Source organism: Schistocerca serialis, chromosome 9, assembly GCF_023864345.2.
Source record: "Schistocerca serialis cubense isolate TAMUIC-IGC-003099 chromosome 9, iqSchSeri2.2, whole genome shotgun sequence".
Lineage (NCBI taxonomy): Eukaryota > Metazoa > Arthropoda > Insecta > Orthoptera > Acrididae > Schistocerca > Schistocerca serialis.
The window spans coordinates 384727749-384743255 of record NC_064646.1 but is presented as its reverse complement, the minus strand read 5'-3'; the positions used below and the strand labels follow the sequence as shown (position 1 = coordinate 384743255).

Here is a 15507-nt window from a genome sequence, read left to right as displayed (position 1 = left end):
CACAAAAAAATAATTAGAGTAGTTAAATTTTGGGAACACATTTGTGTAGGTAATACTTCAGTGATTAATATTGCAAGATGACAGGTTAATGTAAACGCGAGATAAGGCATTACAAATATGAATGTTGAATGCAAGCATGTACACATGAATGCATCGTATTCCACAGGTGCCATATGTCAGTTTGTGGGCAGGAGTTCCATGCCTTTGGTGGATCAATACAGGGACTGTTAATGCTGTTTGTGGAAGACCCTCGAGTTTTCGTCCAGTAGTGTCGCATATGTGCTCGAATGGAGACAGATCTGTGCCAAGGCAACACGTCGACACTCCGTAGGGCACATTGGATTACAACAGCAGTATGTGGGCTGGCGTTAACTTGTTGGAAAAGACCCTCTCCGGAATGCTATCCATGGATGGCAGCGCAACAGGTAGAATCAGCAGAATGACATATAATTTTGTACTCAGGTACGTAGGTAATCACGAGAACTGTGATACGAAATCACACCGCAGACAATAACTCCAGGTATAGGTCCAATATGTGAAGCACGCAGACAGGTTGATTGCAGGCTCTCAACTCGCCTGCTTCTATCCAACACGCAGCCATCACAGGCACCCGAGGCAGGACCAGTTTTTTTCAGAAAACACGACAGACCTCCAATCTGCCCTCCAATGAGCTCTCGCTAGACACCCCTGAAGTCGCAAATGACGGTAGTTTGGGGTCAGTGGAATGGACGCTACAGGGAGACTGGCTCGTAGCTGTTCTTGAAGTAGCAGATTCGTAGCAGTCCGTTGTGTCACTGTGGTGACAGATGATGGACAAATTGCTGCTGCAGATGCAGTACGATGCACCAGAGCTCTCGCTAGACACCCCTGAAGTCGCAAATGACGGTAGTTTGGGGTCAGTGGAATGGACGCTACAGGGAGACTGGCTCGTAGCTGTTCTTGAAGTAGCAGATTCGTAGCAGTCCGTTGTGTCACTGTGGTGACAGATGATGGACAAATTGCTGCTGCAGATGCAGTACGATGCACCAGAGCCATACGACGAACATGGTAGTGCCACTTAGTCGTCTGAAGCCCGGTCTTCTTGCGACCGTACATTGTCGTGACCTCCACTGGCAGCAGTCATGTACAGTGGCTACATTCCTGCCAAGTGTTCTACAGTATTACAGAAGAAACATCCGGCATCTCGTAGCTCTATTACACGACCACTTTCGAACTCAGTGAGGTGCTGATAATGACGTATTTGTCATCTTAAAGGCATTCTTGATTAGCATCAACTCCCCACGTCCAATCTCAAAGGTAACTGATTATCACATCCACGTCCATCATATGGCCATATCCATTCTGAATACGAAGCAAGTAAGTTGTGCAACAGGGCACCTTATGTCCTACACCACGAAGATGACGTGCTACAGAAGTGATAGGCAAATGATTAGCTTTTCAGAGCATACACACAAGGTTGGCGCCGGTGGCACACCTACGACGTGCTGACATGAGGAAAGTTTCCAACCGATTTCTCATACACAAACAGCAGTTGACCAGCGTTGCCTGGTGAAACGTTGTTGTGATGCCTCGTGTAAGGAGGAGAAATGCGTACAATCACGTTTACGACTTTGATAAAGGACGGATTGTAGCCTATCGCGATTGCAGTTTATCGTATCGCGACATTGCTGCTCGCGCTCGTCGAGATCCAATGACTATTAGCAGAATATGGAATCGGTGGGTTAAGGAGGATAATACGAAACGCCGTGCTGGATCCCAACGGCCTCGTATCACTAGCAGTCGAGATGACAGGCGTCTTATCCGCATGGCTGTAACGGATCGTGCAGCCACGTCTCGATCCCTGAGTCAACAAATGGGGACGTTTGCAAGACAACGACCATCTGTACGAACAGTTCGACGACGTTTGCAGCAGCATGGACTATCAGCTCGGAGACCATGGCTGCGGTTACCCTTGACGCTGCATCACAGACAGGAGCGCCTGCTGTGGTGTACTCAACGACGAACCTGGGTGCACGAATGGCAAAACGTCATTTTTTCGGATGAATGCAGGTTCTGTTTACAGCATCATTATGGTCGCATCCGTATTTGGTGACATCGCGGTGAATGCACATTGGAAGCGTGTATTCGTCATCGCCATACTGACGTATCACCTGCCGTGATGGTATGGGGTGTCATTGGTTACACGTCTCGGTCACCTCTTGTTCGCATTGACTACACTTTGAACAGTGGACGTTACATTTCAGATGTGTTACGACCCGTGGCTCTACCCTTCATTCGATCCCTGCGAAACTCTACATTTCAGTAGGCTAATGCACAACCGCATGTTGCAGGTCCTGTACGGGTCTTTCTGGATACAGAAAATGTTGGACTGCTGCCCTGGTCGGCACATTCTTCAGATCTCTCACCAATTGAAAATGTCTGGTCAATGGTGCCCGACCAACTGGCTCGTCGCAATACGCCAGTCACTAATCTTGATGAACTGTGGTACCGTGTTGAAGCTGCATGGGCAGCTGTACCTGCACACGCCATCCAAGCTCTGTTTGACTCAATGCCCAGGTGTATCAGGGCCGTTATTACGGCCAGAGGTGGTTGTCCTGGGTACTGAATTCTCAGGATCTGTGCACCCAAATTTCGGGAAAATGTAATATATGTATATTAATTTGTGGTAAGATATTATGGTAATCGGTCCCGTAGAGTTAGTCTTTTTTTTTCTCTTAACGTACAATTACTGATACAAGAAGAAAAGTGCCGGCCGCGGTGGTCTCGCGGTTCTAGGCGCGCAGTCCGGAACCGTGCGACTGCTACGGTCGCAGGTTCGAATCCTGCCTCGGGCATGGATGTGTGTGATGTCCTTAGGTTAGTTAGGTTTAAGTAGTTCTAAGTTCTAGGGGACTGATGACCACAGCTGTTAAGTCCCATAGTGCTGAGAGCCATTTGAACCAAGAAGAAAAGTAGTAGTAGGTCGCATAACGAAAGGACGAAAAGCCGCCATAGAATGTTTCAAAACAAACTGATTGTAGTTCAATGTTGACATTGTTCAGTACATGTTAAACTGCATATAGCACACCACATATAATACTAGAGCTTACAACTACAGTCTATTTAAATAATGAAATGCGAAGAGTAGACTATGTTACGTTTTTGGAGCTACCGTGTGACGTGTCTACAAGAAAGAAAGGTGACATTCAGGATCGAGGTGGGCAGTGTTCATATAGTCTGGGCCCAACAGTGCATATCTGCATCTTAAGTTATTTTTCGGACAACTTGTTACATACTGTACAAAATTAAAACACCTACTTTATTGGTTTAGCGTGGTTTGTATGCTTTGCATCTTATTCTCACGAATTTAAGGAAATATCCGGTAATAAAATGTTTCTTACGCTTACTATTTCCTCACAGCGCCGGCTGATGATAAACTGACTACCTTTTCCTTGTTGATCTTACCTGTTACGATGCTCCTGAATTAATTAACTCATCGGACATAATTCGAAGTATTTCCACCATGTGCTTCGAGTAGTAACAACCAGGTGGAAACAAACGGAATGCAATACACAAACAACAAGTGTTTTAGTTCAGACATCGAGTCTGTTGGTAGGAGGTCTTGTTCTCGGATGTGATGCTGAAATACCCTCCTCAGTCCTGAGTTTGTATTTTATGAATGAAAAGTGTAATTTGCGATCAGTGCATTGCTCTGTTACATAACAGTATTGAAATACCAAATATAAAAAATTGGTGTTCAAAAAATGGTTCAAATGGCTCTGAGCACTATGGGACTTAACTTCTAAGGTCATCAGTCCCCTAGAACGTCGAACTACTTAAACCTACCTAACCTCAGGACATCACACACATCCATGCCCGAGGCAGGATTCGAACCTGCGACCGTAGCGGTCTCGCGGTTCTAGACTGTAGCGCCTAGAACCGCTCGGCCACTCCGGCCGGCAAATTGGTGTGATTCACCAAAATTTAAGAATGTAATTTGATTACTATTTTTGCTAAAAAATAACTGAAATATATGCAGTACTCAGAAGATTCAACACCTCATAACTAAGAGAGCAGTGCCGCTAGAATGTGAAATTGTTGGTTGTTGACGAGTGTAGTATCAGTGCTACATTAAGTGCTATAGTGATGAAATAAACAATCTTTTATTTGATAACGTAGTGTGTGTTAGGATATTACAGCATTTTCTGATGGCGCTCTTGTCCAAAATTACTAAAAGAAACAGAAATTACTCTTATTTCTCAAATATGTGCTGACAGTGTGACAAACAGCTTTCTTTAAGCAGACGAGGGTCTCCATGAGGGCAAGAATTGTCTGATGACGTGCTAGAAGAAGAACGTGGAGTCGATGTGGATGACATAGGGGATCAGTATTAGAGCCAGAATTAGAAGAGTTCTGGAGGACTTGAGATCAGATCAAGCAGCAGGGATAGATAACATTCCATCGGAATTTCCAACATCATTTGGGGAAGTGGCAACCAAACCATTATTCAAGTTAGTGTGTAGAATCTGTGAGACAGGCGACGCACCATAAGACTTTCGGAAAAATATCACACATAAAATTCGGAAGATAGCAAGGGCAGATAAGCGCGAAAACTCTAGCACAATCAGCTTAACAGTTCATGCATTCAAGTTGCTGACAAGAATAATATACAGGAAAATGGAAAAGAAAATTGACGATAGGTTTCACTATTCTAACGTTAAGCTTGGTAGTGGAAGTCACATTGAAGAAAAATCGAAATGCGCTCATAGCATTCATCAACCTAGAAAAACCATTCGTCAAAGTAAAAAGTGCAAAACATTGGAAACTCTGAGGAAAATATTGGTAAGTATATGGAAAGACGGGTAATATACTAAATGTTCAAGAAATAAGAGCGATAACTAAGACTGAAAGACAATGAACAAAGTGCTCGGATTAAAAAGGATGCAGTCTTTCACCCCTACAGTACACCGAAGAAGCAAAGACGAAATAAAGGAAAGGTTCAAGAGTGGGATTAAAATTCAGTGTGAAACGATATCGTGACAAGATTCCCTGATGACATTGGTGTACTTAGTGAATGTGAAGAAGAGCTGCAAAATCTGTTGGATGGAAAGAACAGTCTAACGAGAACAGAACATAAAAGCAGGCATAAAAGAGGACATAAAAAGCAGACTAGCACAGGCAAAGATAGCATTCTTAGCCAAGAGAAATATACTTAATTTGAGGAAGGAATTTCTGAGAATTTACGCCTGGAGCACGGCTTTGTAAGGAAGTCAATCATGGACAGTTGGAAAACGGAAACACAAGATAATCGAAGCGATTGGGATGTTAAAGAAGGATTTTTGAAGTCAGGTTGGCTGATAAGATAAGGAATGAAGAGATTCTCCGCAGAATCGGTGAAGGAAGGGACATATGGAAAATACTGACAAGAAGGGGGGACAGAATGATAGGACGTACGTGAAGGCATCGGGGAATAAACTCCATGATACTAGACGGAACTGTGGAGGGTAAAAACTGCAGGGGAGGGCAGAGATTGGATTATATACAACAGATAATTGAGAACCTATGGTGGAAGTGCTATTCTGAGATGAAGAGGTTCGCATCACACCAGTCAGAAGAATCATGGCTTGCTGTGAACAGGCAGAAACGAAAACAAGGGATTCACTTAAAGCACGTGGTATAAAGTACAAGCTACAAATCAGGCACGGCGAATTTTATTCTCTGAGCTGGAACAAAAAAAAAGTTACATTTAATATACAAGGTGAATCAGAACTAGACTGATAAAACTTTCAGGGTTGTTCAGGTATACCTTCTGAGTATTTTGGCATAATGAAGTCACAGTATCCGCCAGCTTATTACAGATTTATTGCATTTAATTTGTTTTCTTGCCCCAATTAGCTTTGTATTTGTATTGTACTGAAAATAGTGTACAACAGTGCAGACGTCGACGGTATGCGCTGTTTGTCTTATTTGGATCGTTAATTTCATCAGAAAACAGAAACGCAGGAAATACATCCTTGGCTGGTTTGCGCCGAATTAAAGACGCAGTTATGGGCTAACAGTAAATTACGCAATTTCCAACGAGCTCAAACGTAGTTTCTCTTCATTTAGTGGTGACGAGCTCGAAAGCAGTCATTCTGCTTCTGTAGAGAGGGTCGTAGGTGCGACAGTCTGCCAGCTATACGCTATGTTTGCCCTAATTCTGACAAGATGGCCAGGGACGGCGGACAGCGCAGAAGCGACACGGGCTACTTCTTTCGACGATCCTCCGGACCATTATTCCTTCTGGCTGGAGAGGTGTGGTGTTATGTAACTTCTCTGACGCTTTGTTACTATTACATTCTTTTCTGTTTTCTGTTTTTTAGAATGTCGTACCTATTTAAAATCCGTTGTTAGTGAGTTGTACATCGTCAGCGTATGAAATACACCATCTGATAAAGAATGCCTGGATACCCCTATGTAATGTGGTATTGACCACTAAATATAACAAGAGGTAGATCGGCCATTGTAAAAGGAAGCCGGGAGTATTGTGTTGTCAGTAGAGAAGCAGAATGGATCAGACAAGAGAGCTCAGTGACTTCGAACATGGGCTAAGCATAGGATGCCTCATGAGCAATAAGTCCATCAGGTACTTTTCAATCCTTCTAAAGCTGCCGAAATCGACTGTTGGTGATGATATTGTAAAATTGAAACATCATGGAATAACCACAGCTAAGCTGAGACAGACATGGACCATCGAGCATAGCCGAGGGTGATTGTAAGAATAACATGAAATCAGCGGATGAAATCGCTCGTGAATTCCAAAGTGCTACCAACAGTCCAGCTGCACAATGACTGTGCGTGGCGAGTTGAAAAGAATGGCATGGACGATTGGAAACGAGCGATTTGCAGTGATGAATCAAGCTATACTCTGTAGCAGTCCGGTGGAAGGCTTTGGGTTTGTCGAAGGAGGTGATGTTACGGTAGGGGATTGTTTTGCGTGGTTAGGTTATGATTCCATTGTTGCACTTATTAAAACGCGAATGAATATGAGCACATTTTACAGTATTGTGTATTTGTACTGTGCTAGTACAGTGTCGAGACGATGATTATATCGGAATGTCAGTGCAGCCTGTCAAAAGTAGCTTCTGTAAGGCAATGATTTATGGACAATAACATTCCTGAAATAGAATGACCTGTCCAGAGACCCATTGGAACACCTTTGGGATGAGTCAGAAAACAGACTTCGCTCCAGACCACAGTGTCCAGCATTACTACCTTGTCTCGTTTCGTGTGTTGAGGAAGATGGAGCTACTATTCCTCAATAGACATTCAGAGATCTCAGCGGAATTCAAGCTATCAAAGAGGCAAAGAGTGGATACACCTATATTAATACCCACCAACAGGTGTCCGTATACTTTTTATCAGATGGCGTATATCGTTTTTCATGACTATCATTCCGTAAACAAGAGCAAAAAGATAGCACTATTTCAGAAAAGGGGTTGTACTGGTAGAGAATCTACGCAGTATTTTCTTCGCCCGTTGTACCCCTCCACGTGGTAAATTCAGAAATCGTTTCCAGTTCGCTAAGCTCGTCATGTTGACCCTTTGTTTCTCCTGCCTACTCAGCTATATTTGATGACAAAACAGGTTACTAAATAAATTCCTAAAATCTCAGCTTTGCCAAATAAAATTATTTTTCTACAAGCATGCCATTTTAAAGTAATAATGGGTCTCATATTTGAGTTAAACTGCTTGGAAACAACAAATATAAAAGGTTTGATTAAAAAAATATTGTTAGTCTATTCAGTAGTTACTCGAAAAATTTTGGGTCCAATGTATGAAAATAATATTTGGAACTGAGAAGAAACAAGGAAGTATACGAAAAAAGTGTGAGCATAATAGCTGCAACGAGAAGGTGGAGGACTATATTTTATAGGTGCTCAAAAATAATTGATTGCACAAGGCTGACATATAAGTATCCAGTTTGTTCGACAAAAACTGAAAAACCCAAAATTCATGGTTTGTGGAAGTTCATAAAGATCTAGAGGAGTCGGAAATAACAGACGAAGACATAGAGAACAGACATGAATTCATGAGAAAGATCGAAAAAGTCGAGACTTTTTATAAGAAAGAACAGAGAAGAGGGACTCCGACAGAAGAAAGAAAAGAACAACATATAACAAGAATAAAGAAGTGTTGGAGACTACAAATAAAAAAAAGGGAATGGGCCAGCTGTTTCTCATGGTACTGAGTTGGCTAAATTCGGAGTATTATTAATTATCATTATTGTATGTGCTAGTTTGTAGTGCTGATGGAGGTCTTCTTTGAGTGAAGTGGTGTATGTTTTGTGATGACAGCGGCAGAGAACCTGCAGCTGCTGGGCCTCAAGTCGTCCTCCTGGGAATTCGACTTCTCCTTCTGCTACTGGACGATCGTCCTGGGCATCTGTCTCTGTCCCATCACCTGGCTCGGCACACCCAGGGACACCAAGTGAGTCTGCACTCTGGCGCCTGGTCCTGCCTATGCGTTACTGCTGTGCTGGATATTTCTGCATATACAGTGCATGTGCATGCATGCGCACGCACACACACGCACACGCACGCAAGCGCGCGCACACACACACACACACACACACACACACACACACACACACACACACACACAAACACACACACACAGTGGTAAGACAATGAAACATCCCCATCTAGATTTTCCATGATTACACTAAATCACTAAAAGTGAATGACAGGATTGTTCTTTTGAAAGGACGTAACTGACTTCATTCCCCATTGTTAGCTTCTGCACTGTCTCCAATGGCCACACCATCAATGCAATCTGCACACTGATCATGTTCATAAGGGGCTGTCAATAGATGCAGTCTCATAGCTTTCACAAGTGTTTGGAGCTGGTACCAAAATCGCCTTAGCTCCAGCACTGTTGTGTCCTGCTGGGTTTCTTCAAAATGTCGCAGTGGAAGTAGTCAACTTGTCCTAAGTTTAATATTCAAGACAGAAATCCGAGATGGCGAGCTTATGATGTTACAATCCAAGATGGCGATCCAGGATTTCATCGATGACGTCAACATCCAAGATGGCTATTCAAGTTCACTGACCTGGGGATACGGGGCAGTCTATAATAGCTGTTGCAGTTTCCGTAGCGTTGAAGTCATATATCCTCACTATTTATCCTTAGCTTCTAGGTTTGATAGACATTAAATGGACTCGACGCTGGTGCTCTGAATACCATAGCAATAGGCTGATCATTATCATGAAAGCATCATTAGAGATCTATCAAGTTTACACACAAAAAACGTCATATGCCCTTTCTCTTGCTTGACAATTGTTGTGAGACAGAGTCTAAGGTTATCTAGTGTTTCTTCTGCCTTGTTAACGCCATCTGTGCATTATCAGCAAGTTACTGTTAAGTTCAGACCTTAGACGCTAATGCCTCGCATTTGTCTATTCCCACCAAGGAGCTCGCTTTCACCGCATTCGCCAATGACATGTGTATTGAAACTTCCTGGCAGATACATGTGTATTGTTAACAGTCGGTTTCTGTATTAATGATAACAGACTGTGAAAAGCTACCATCTCACGGTAAGCATTGGTTAAAACCAATAGCAGATTTTAAATATAAAAACCATATGCAGTGTATCTGTTGAGAGGCCAGACAAACGTGTGGTTCCTGAAGAGGGGCAGCAGCCTTTTCAGTAGTTGCAAGGGCAACAGTCTGGATGATTGACTGATCTGGCCTTGTAACAATAACCAAAACGGCCTTGCTGTGCTGGTACTGCGAACGGCTGAAAGCAAGGGGAAACTACAGCCGTAATTTTTCCCGAGGGCATGCAGCTTTACTGTATGATTAAATGATGATGGCGTCCTCTTGGGTAAAATATTCCGGAGGTAAAATAGTCCCCCATTCGGATCTCCGGGCGGGGACTACTCAAGAGGATGTCGTTATCAGGAGAAAGAAAACTGGCGTTCTACGGATCGGAGCGTGGAATGTCAGATCCCTTAATCGGGCAGGTAGGTTAGAAAATTTAAAAAGGGAAATGGACAGGTTGAAGTTAGATGTAGTGGGAATATATGAAGTTCGGTGGCAGGAGGAACAAGACTTCTGGTCAGGTGACTACAAGGTTATAAACACAAAATCAAATAGGGGTAATGCAGGAGTAGGTTTAATAATGAATAGAAAAATAGGAATGCGGGTAAGCTACTACAAACAGCATAGTGAACGCATTATTGTGGCCAAGACAGATACGAAGCCCACACCTACTACAGTCGTACAAGTTTATGTGCCAACTAGCTCTGCAGATGACGAAGAAATTGAAGAAATGTATGATGAAATAAAAGAAATTATTCAGATTGTGAAGGGAGACGAAAATTTAATCGTCGTGGGTGACTGGAATTCGAGTGTAGGAAAAGGGAGAGAAGGAAACATAGTAGGTGAATATGGATTGGGCCTAAGAAATGAAAGAGGAAGCCGCCTGGTAGAATTTTGCACAGAGCACAACATAATCATAGCTAACACTTGGTTTAAGAATCATGAAAGAAGGTTGTATACATGGAAGAACCCTGGATATACTAAAAGGTATCAGATAGATTATTTAATGGTAAGACAGAGATTTAGGAACCAGGTTTTAAATTGTAAGACATTTCCAGGGGCAGATGTGGACTCTGACCACAATCTATTGGTTATGACCTGTAGATTAAAACTGAAGAAACTGCAAAAAGGTGGGAATTTAAGGAGATGGGACCTGGATAAACTGAAACAACCAGAGGTTGTACAGAGTTTCAGGGAGAGTATAAGGGAACAATTGACAGGAATGGGGGAAAGAAATACAGTAGAAGAAGAATGGGTGGCTTTGAGGGATGAAGTAGCGAAGGCAGCAGAGGGTCAAGTAGGTAAAAAGACGAGGGCTAGTAGAAATCCTTGGGTAACAGAAGAAATATTGAATTTAATTGATGAAAGGAGAAAATATAAAAATGCAGTAAATGAAGCAGGCAAAAAGGAATACAAACGTCTCAAAAATGAGATCGACAGGAAGTGCAAAATGGCTAAACAGGGATAGCTAGAGGATAAATGTAAGAATGTAGAGGCCTATCTCACTAGGGGTAAGATAGATACTGCCTACAGGAAAATTAAAGACACCTTTGGAGATAAGAGAACGACTTGTATGAATATAAAGAGCTCAGATGGAAACCCAATTCTAAGCAAAGAAGGGAAAGCAGAAAGGTGGAAGGAGTATATAGAGGGTCTATTCAAGGGCGATGTACCTGAGGACAATATTATGGAAATGGAAGAGGATGTAGATGAAGATGAAATGGGAGATATGATACTGCGTGAAGAGTTTGACAGAGCACTGAAAGACCTGAGTCGAAACAAGGCCCCCGGAATAGACAGTATTGCATTGGAACTACTGACGGCCTTGGGAGAGCCAGTCCTGACAAAACTCTACCATCTGGTGAGCAAGATGTATGAGACAGGCGAAATACCCTCAGACTTCAAGAAGAGTATAATAATTCCAATCCCAAAGAAAGCAGGTGTTGACAGATGTGAAAATTACCGAACTATCAGTTTAATAAGTCACAGCTGCAAAATACTAACACCAATTTTTTACAAACGAATGGAAAAACTAGTAGAAGCCAACCTCGGGGAAGATCAGTTTGGATTGCGTAGAAGCACTGGAACACGTAAGGCAATACTGACCTTACGACTTATCTTAGAAGAAAGATTAAGGAAAGGCAAATCTACGTTTCTAGCATTTGTAGACTTAGAGAAAGCTTTTGACAATGTTGACTAGAATACTCTCTGTCAAATTCTAAAGGTGGCAGGGGTAACATACAGGGAGCGAAAGGCTGTTTACAATTTGTACAGAAACCAGATGGCAGTCGAGGGACATGAAAGGGAAGCAGTGGTTGGGAAGGGAGTAAGACAGGGTTGTAGCCTCTCCCCGATGTTGTTCAATCTGTATATTGAGCAAGCAGTAAAGGAAACAAAAGAAAAATTCGGAGTAGGTATTAAAATTCATGGAGAAGAAATAAAAACTTTGAGGTTCGCCGATGACATTGTAATTCTGTCAGAGACAGCAAAGAACTTGGAAGAGCAGTTGAATGGAATGGACAGTGTCTTGAAAGGAGGATATAAGATGAACATCAACAAAAGCAAAACAAGGATAATGGAATGTAGTCGAATTAAGTTGGGTGATGCTGAGGGAATTAGATTAGGAAATGAGACACTTAAAGTAGTAAAGGAGTTTTGCTATTTGGGGAGCAAAATAACTGATGATGGTCGAAGTAGAGAGGATATAAAATGTGGACTGGCAATGGCAAGGAAAGCGTTTCTGAAGAAGAGAAATTTGTTAACATCGAGTATAGATTTACGTGTCAGGAAGTCGTTTCTGAAAGTATTTGTATGGAGTGTAGGCATGTATGGAAGTGAAACATGGACGATAAATAGTTTGGACAAGAAGAGAATAGAAGCTTTCGAAATGTGGTGCTACAGAAGAATGCTGAAGATTAGATGGGTAGATCACATAACTAATGAGGAGGTATTGAATAGGATTGGGGAGAAGAGAAGTTTGTGGCACAACTTGACCAGAAGAAGGGATCGGTTGGTAGGACATGTTCTGAGGCATCAAGGGCTCACCAATTTTGTATTGGAGGGCAGCGAGGAGGGTAAAAATCGTAGAGGGAGACCAAGAGATGAATACACTAAGCAGATTCAGAAGGATGTAGGTTGCAGTAGGTACTGGGAGATGAAGAAGCTTGCACAGGATAGAGTAGCATGGAGAGCTGCATCAAACCAGTCTCAGGACTGAAGACCACAACAACAACATGCAGTGTAATTCTATACTTTACCAACTAGGTGCCTAAACATAGTGTAGATGAGGAAAGAAGTATTGCTAAACATGTCAAATAATCTTATTATTCCAAGGTACCCCCTAGATATTTTGTCTTTTTGATACATGTAGTTTCACAAATCTTTTTTCTTCTTTTCTCGTGTGTTCGCCATGACGACGTGAATTACTTGATTTCTAGCGTTTCCCAGCAGCTCCACTGATTGTATATTTTTGGATTTCGGTACAAGTGATTCCACGTTTCTCGTGATATTTATAAATCTGACTTAGTTGTCTTCTTAAAGTGCACTGAGCTATGTCTTAGATGCGACACAATAAATTTCTATTTCAAAATCATATAAACATACGTTCTGTGCAACCCATCATACAGCGTGTAATCAAGGGTATCTTATATCCCAGCTAGTCATTCTGTTTCCCATTGAACTCCAAAACTGAATGATGGGAGAAATACTATGTGTCTTCAGTCAAGTAGCTTCGTCCATGTTGTGACGAAAAGTCTGGTACCTATACAGTAATTGCATGTGCGTATCTAGTAGTACTGCTCCGTTGATTTAACTTGAACATTTAGACCTAGGCGCTGATGGATGATGTTAAATCATTGTCACCACGTTCATGTTGCGAGTTCTGAATTCTCATATTGTGTACATAATCGCATTCAACAGGACTCGTATCCATCTTCATATGTTTCATTCAAGAAAGGCGAAGAATGTTGTACCGTTTCAAAAATACGCGTTTCAGTTCCTTTCAATCTATTAAGGGCTAATCCAGTCCATGTAACACGGAATCGAGATGGAGTACTGTGAGCAAAAACAGGTGGTCAACGATTTATTAAGCAGACGCTCCCAATTCTAAGAACTGCCATCGAGTTCACGCACACAATATCGCTAATATCGAATGATTGTAGGATTACGAAAGAAATATTGTACTCCTGTATCCTAACCTTTCTAGAGGCGGACTATCAGCATGTATTCCATAAACAATGACATCGTGAAATTCAGCTCGTTTTACACGTCCACAAGGCTACAGAGACTGTAGATGTCGATACCATCTAGCAATGGAGCGGTCAAGTGCAGTAACCATAATGGTATTATCTTGGTGTGACCTGTAACTGTTGCAGATCGGTGCACTGTTCTAAAATTAGCGCAGTTTTAAGAGCAATGTCATGTAGGCAGCTGTGGTGGACTGTACTGTCTACAGTGTATAACAGACAACTCCCCATATTCCTAACTGATTATGTGGCACAGTGACGACATAGATATACTTCTTGTTCCAACATGCATTGGTGAAAGCTTTGTGATGGACCACTAACTTCATGCAGGTGCCTGGTTTGGGGTGGTGGGGGGGGGGGGGGGGTGGGGGGAAGGGGAGCAGGAGCGTAGTCAGTGGGATCATGCTCTGTTACCGTTACTCAGGTATGAATACAGTGCTGGTTATGATTACAGCACTGTTGTTTTATTACATCAAGCATCCACTGTAGGCTGCCTGAGCGCATGGGGAGCTGGACTCATTGCTAGTGGCATTCTGACCCCTTCAGCCCCATCAGGCACAGTGCACAGTGGCTGTTGAGTGATGTGCACGGTTTCATCGTCGGTGGCGGCATGGGCAAGGCGTTGTCGACATGTAGTTCACTCCAATATGATGTGGAATAAGTTTAAATAAAGACATGATTGTTCACACCTTATCCTAAGCTAGTGAAAACGGCATTGGCAATTGTTAGACAAGGATGCAGGCTGAAACAGTGTTCTGCAGTTTTAAATTTACTATGACAAGCATATAGGTTGCATGAAGTGGGAATCCTTTTATTTTAAACTTAGGACAAGTAGAGTCTGAATTTATACCATTTTAGACATAGGGCATGAACTTTTTTTGAATATTTTAGAGAAGTTAATTGTTGAATCCTATAGCGTGATGACCGTTTAAACTATGATGTCAGAGGGGTGGGGGAAATTATTTAAACTTAGGACAAGTGCTATGTGCCATCAGGAAAAACCAAATCACTGTCCTGGATTGGCATCTTGAAATCTGTACTTAAAATAAGTGACATGCCAACGATGCAGACTGTTCCAGCATGCACCAAGTCTGCCATCTTGGATTCTGATGTCATAGGGCTGAGGGAAATCTGCTAACCATGTAAGCTGTCCTAGTATCATCTGGTCTTTCAGCTAGGATCCTAGTAATTTATTTATTTATTTCATTAACAGTACAGAGTAACCCACTGCCTTGAAATGTAAGGTGGGTCGGTTGCTTCTGAATCCAACAGCAAAAACTTTTCAGTGTTACACTGTTATTGGTATACGATTGTTATTGCTTTGTTTTTAAATAATATAAAAAACACAAAATAAAATTTTTTCTAAGGTTACAGCGCCTTGAGTGCTTAACAGTTGTTAAAATGGTTCTATACAATTTTTTTGTGCCTATCTGATGAGAATATGATTTATACACGCAAATGTCAAAGAAAAATAAAAGGAAAAATGTAATACAATGAGTGTCGAGACTTGGCTGCACGATCCGGAGGAGGAGAAGGAGATTAGTGTTTAACGTCCCGTCGACAACGAGGTCATTAGAGACGGAGCGCAAGCTCGGATGAGGGAAGGATAGGGAAGGAAATCGGCCGTGCCCTTTCAAAGGAACCATCCCGGCATTTGCCTGAAGCGATTTAGGGAAATCACGGAAAACCTAAATCAGGATGG

General features: G+C 42.2%; 1 protein-coding gene across 1 annotated transcript in view; it reads left to right on the top strand.

Moving 5' to 3' along the window:
* LOC126419097 (uncharacterized) overlaps window positions 1–15507 on the top strand; it is a 230011-nt gene that overhangs the window by 149841 nt on the left and 64663 nt on the right. The window contains exon 5 of the mRNA XM_050086195.1: window positions 8316–8448. Within this exon, the coding sequence (XP_049942152.1) occupies window positions 8316–8448 (133 nt within the window). The remainder of the gene's footprint in view (window positions 1–8315; window positions 8449–15507) is intronic.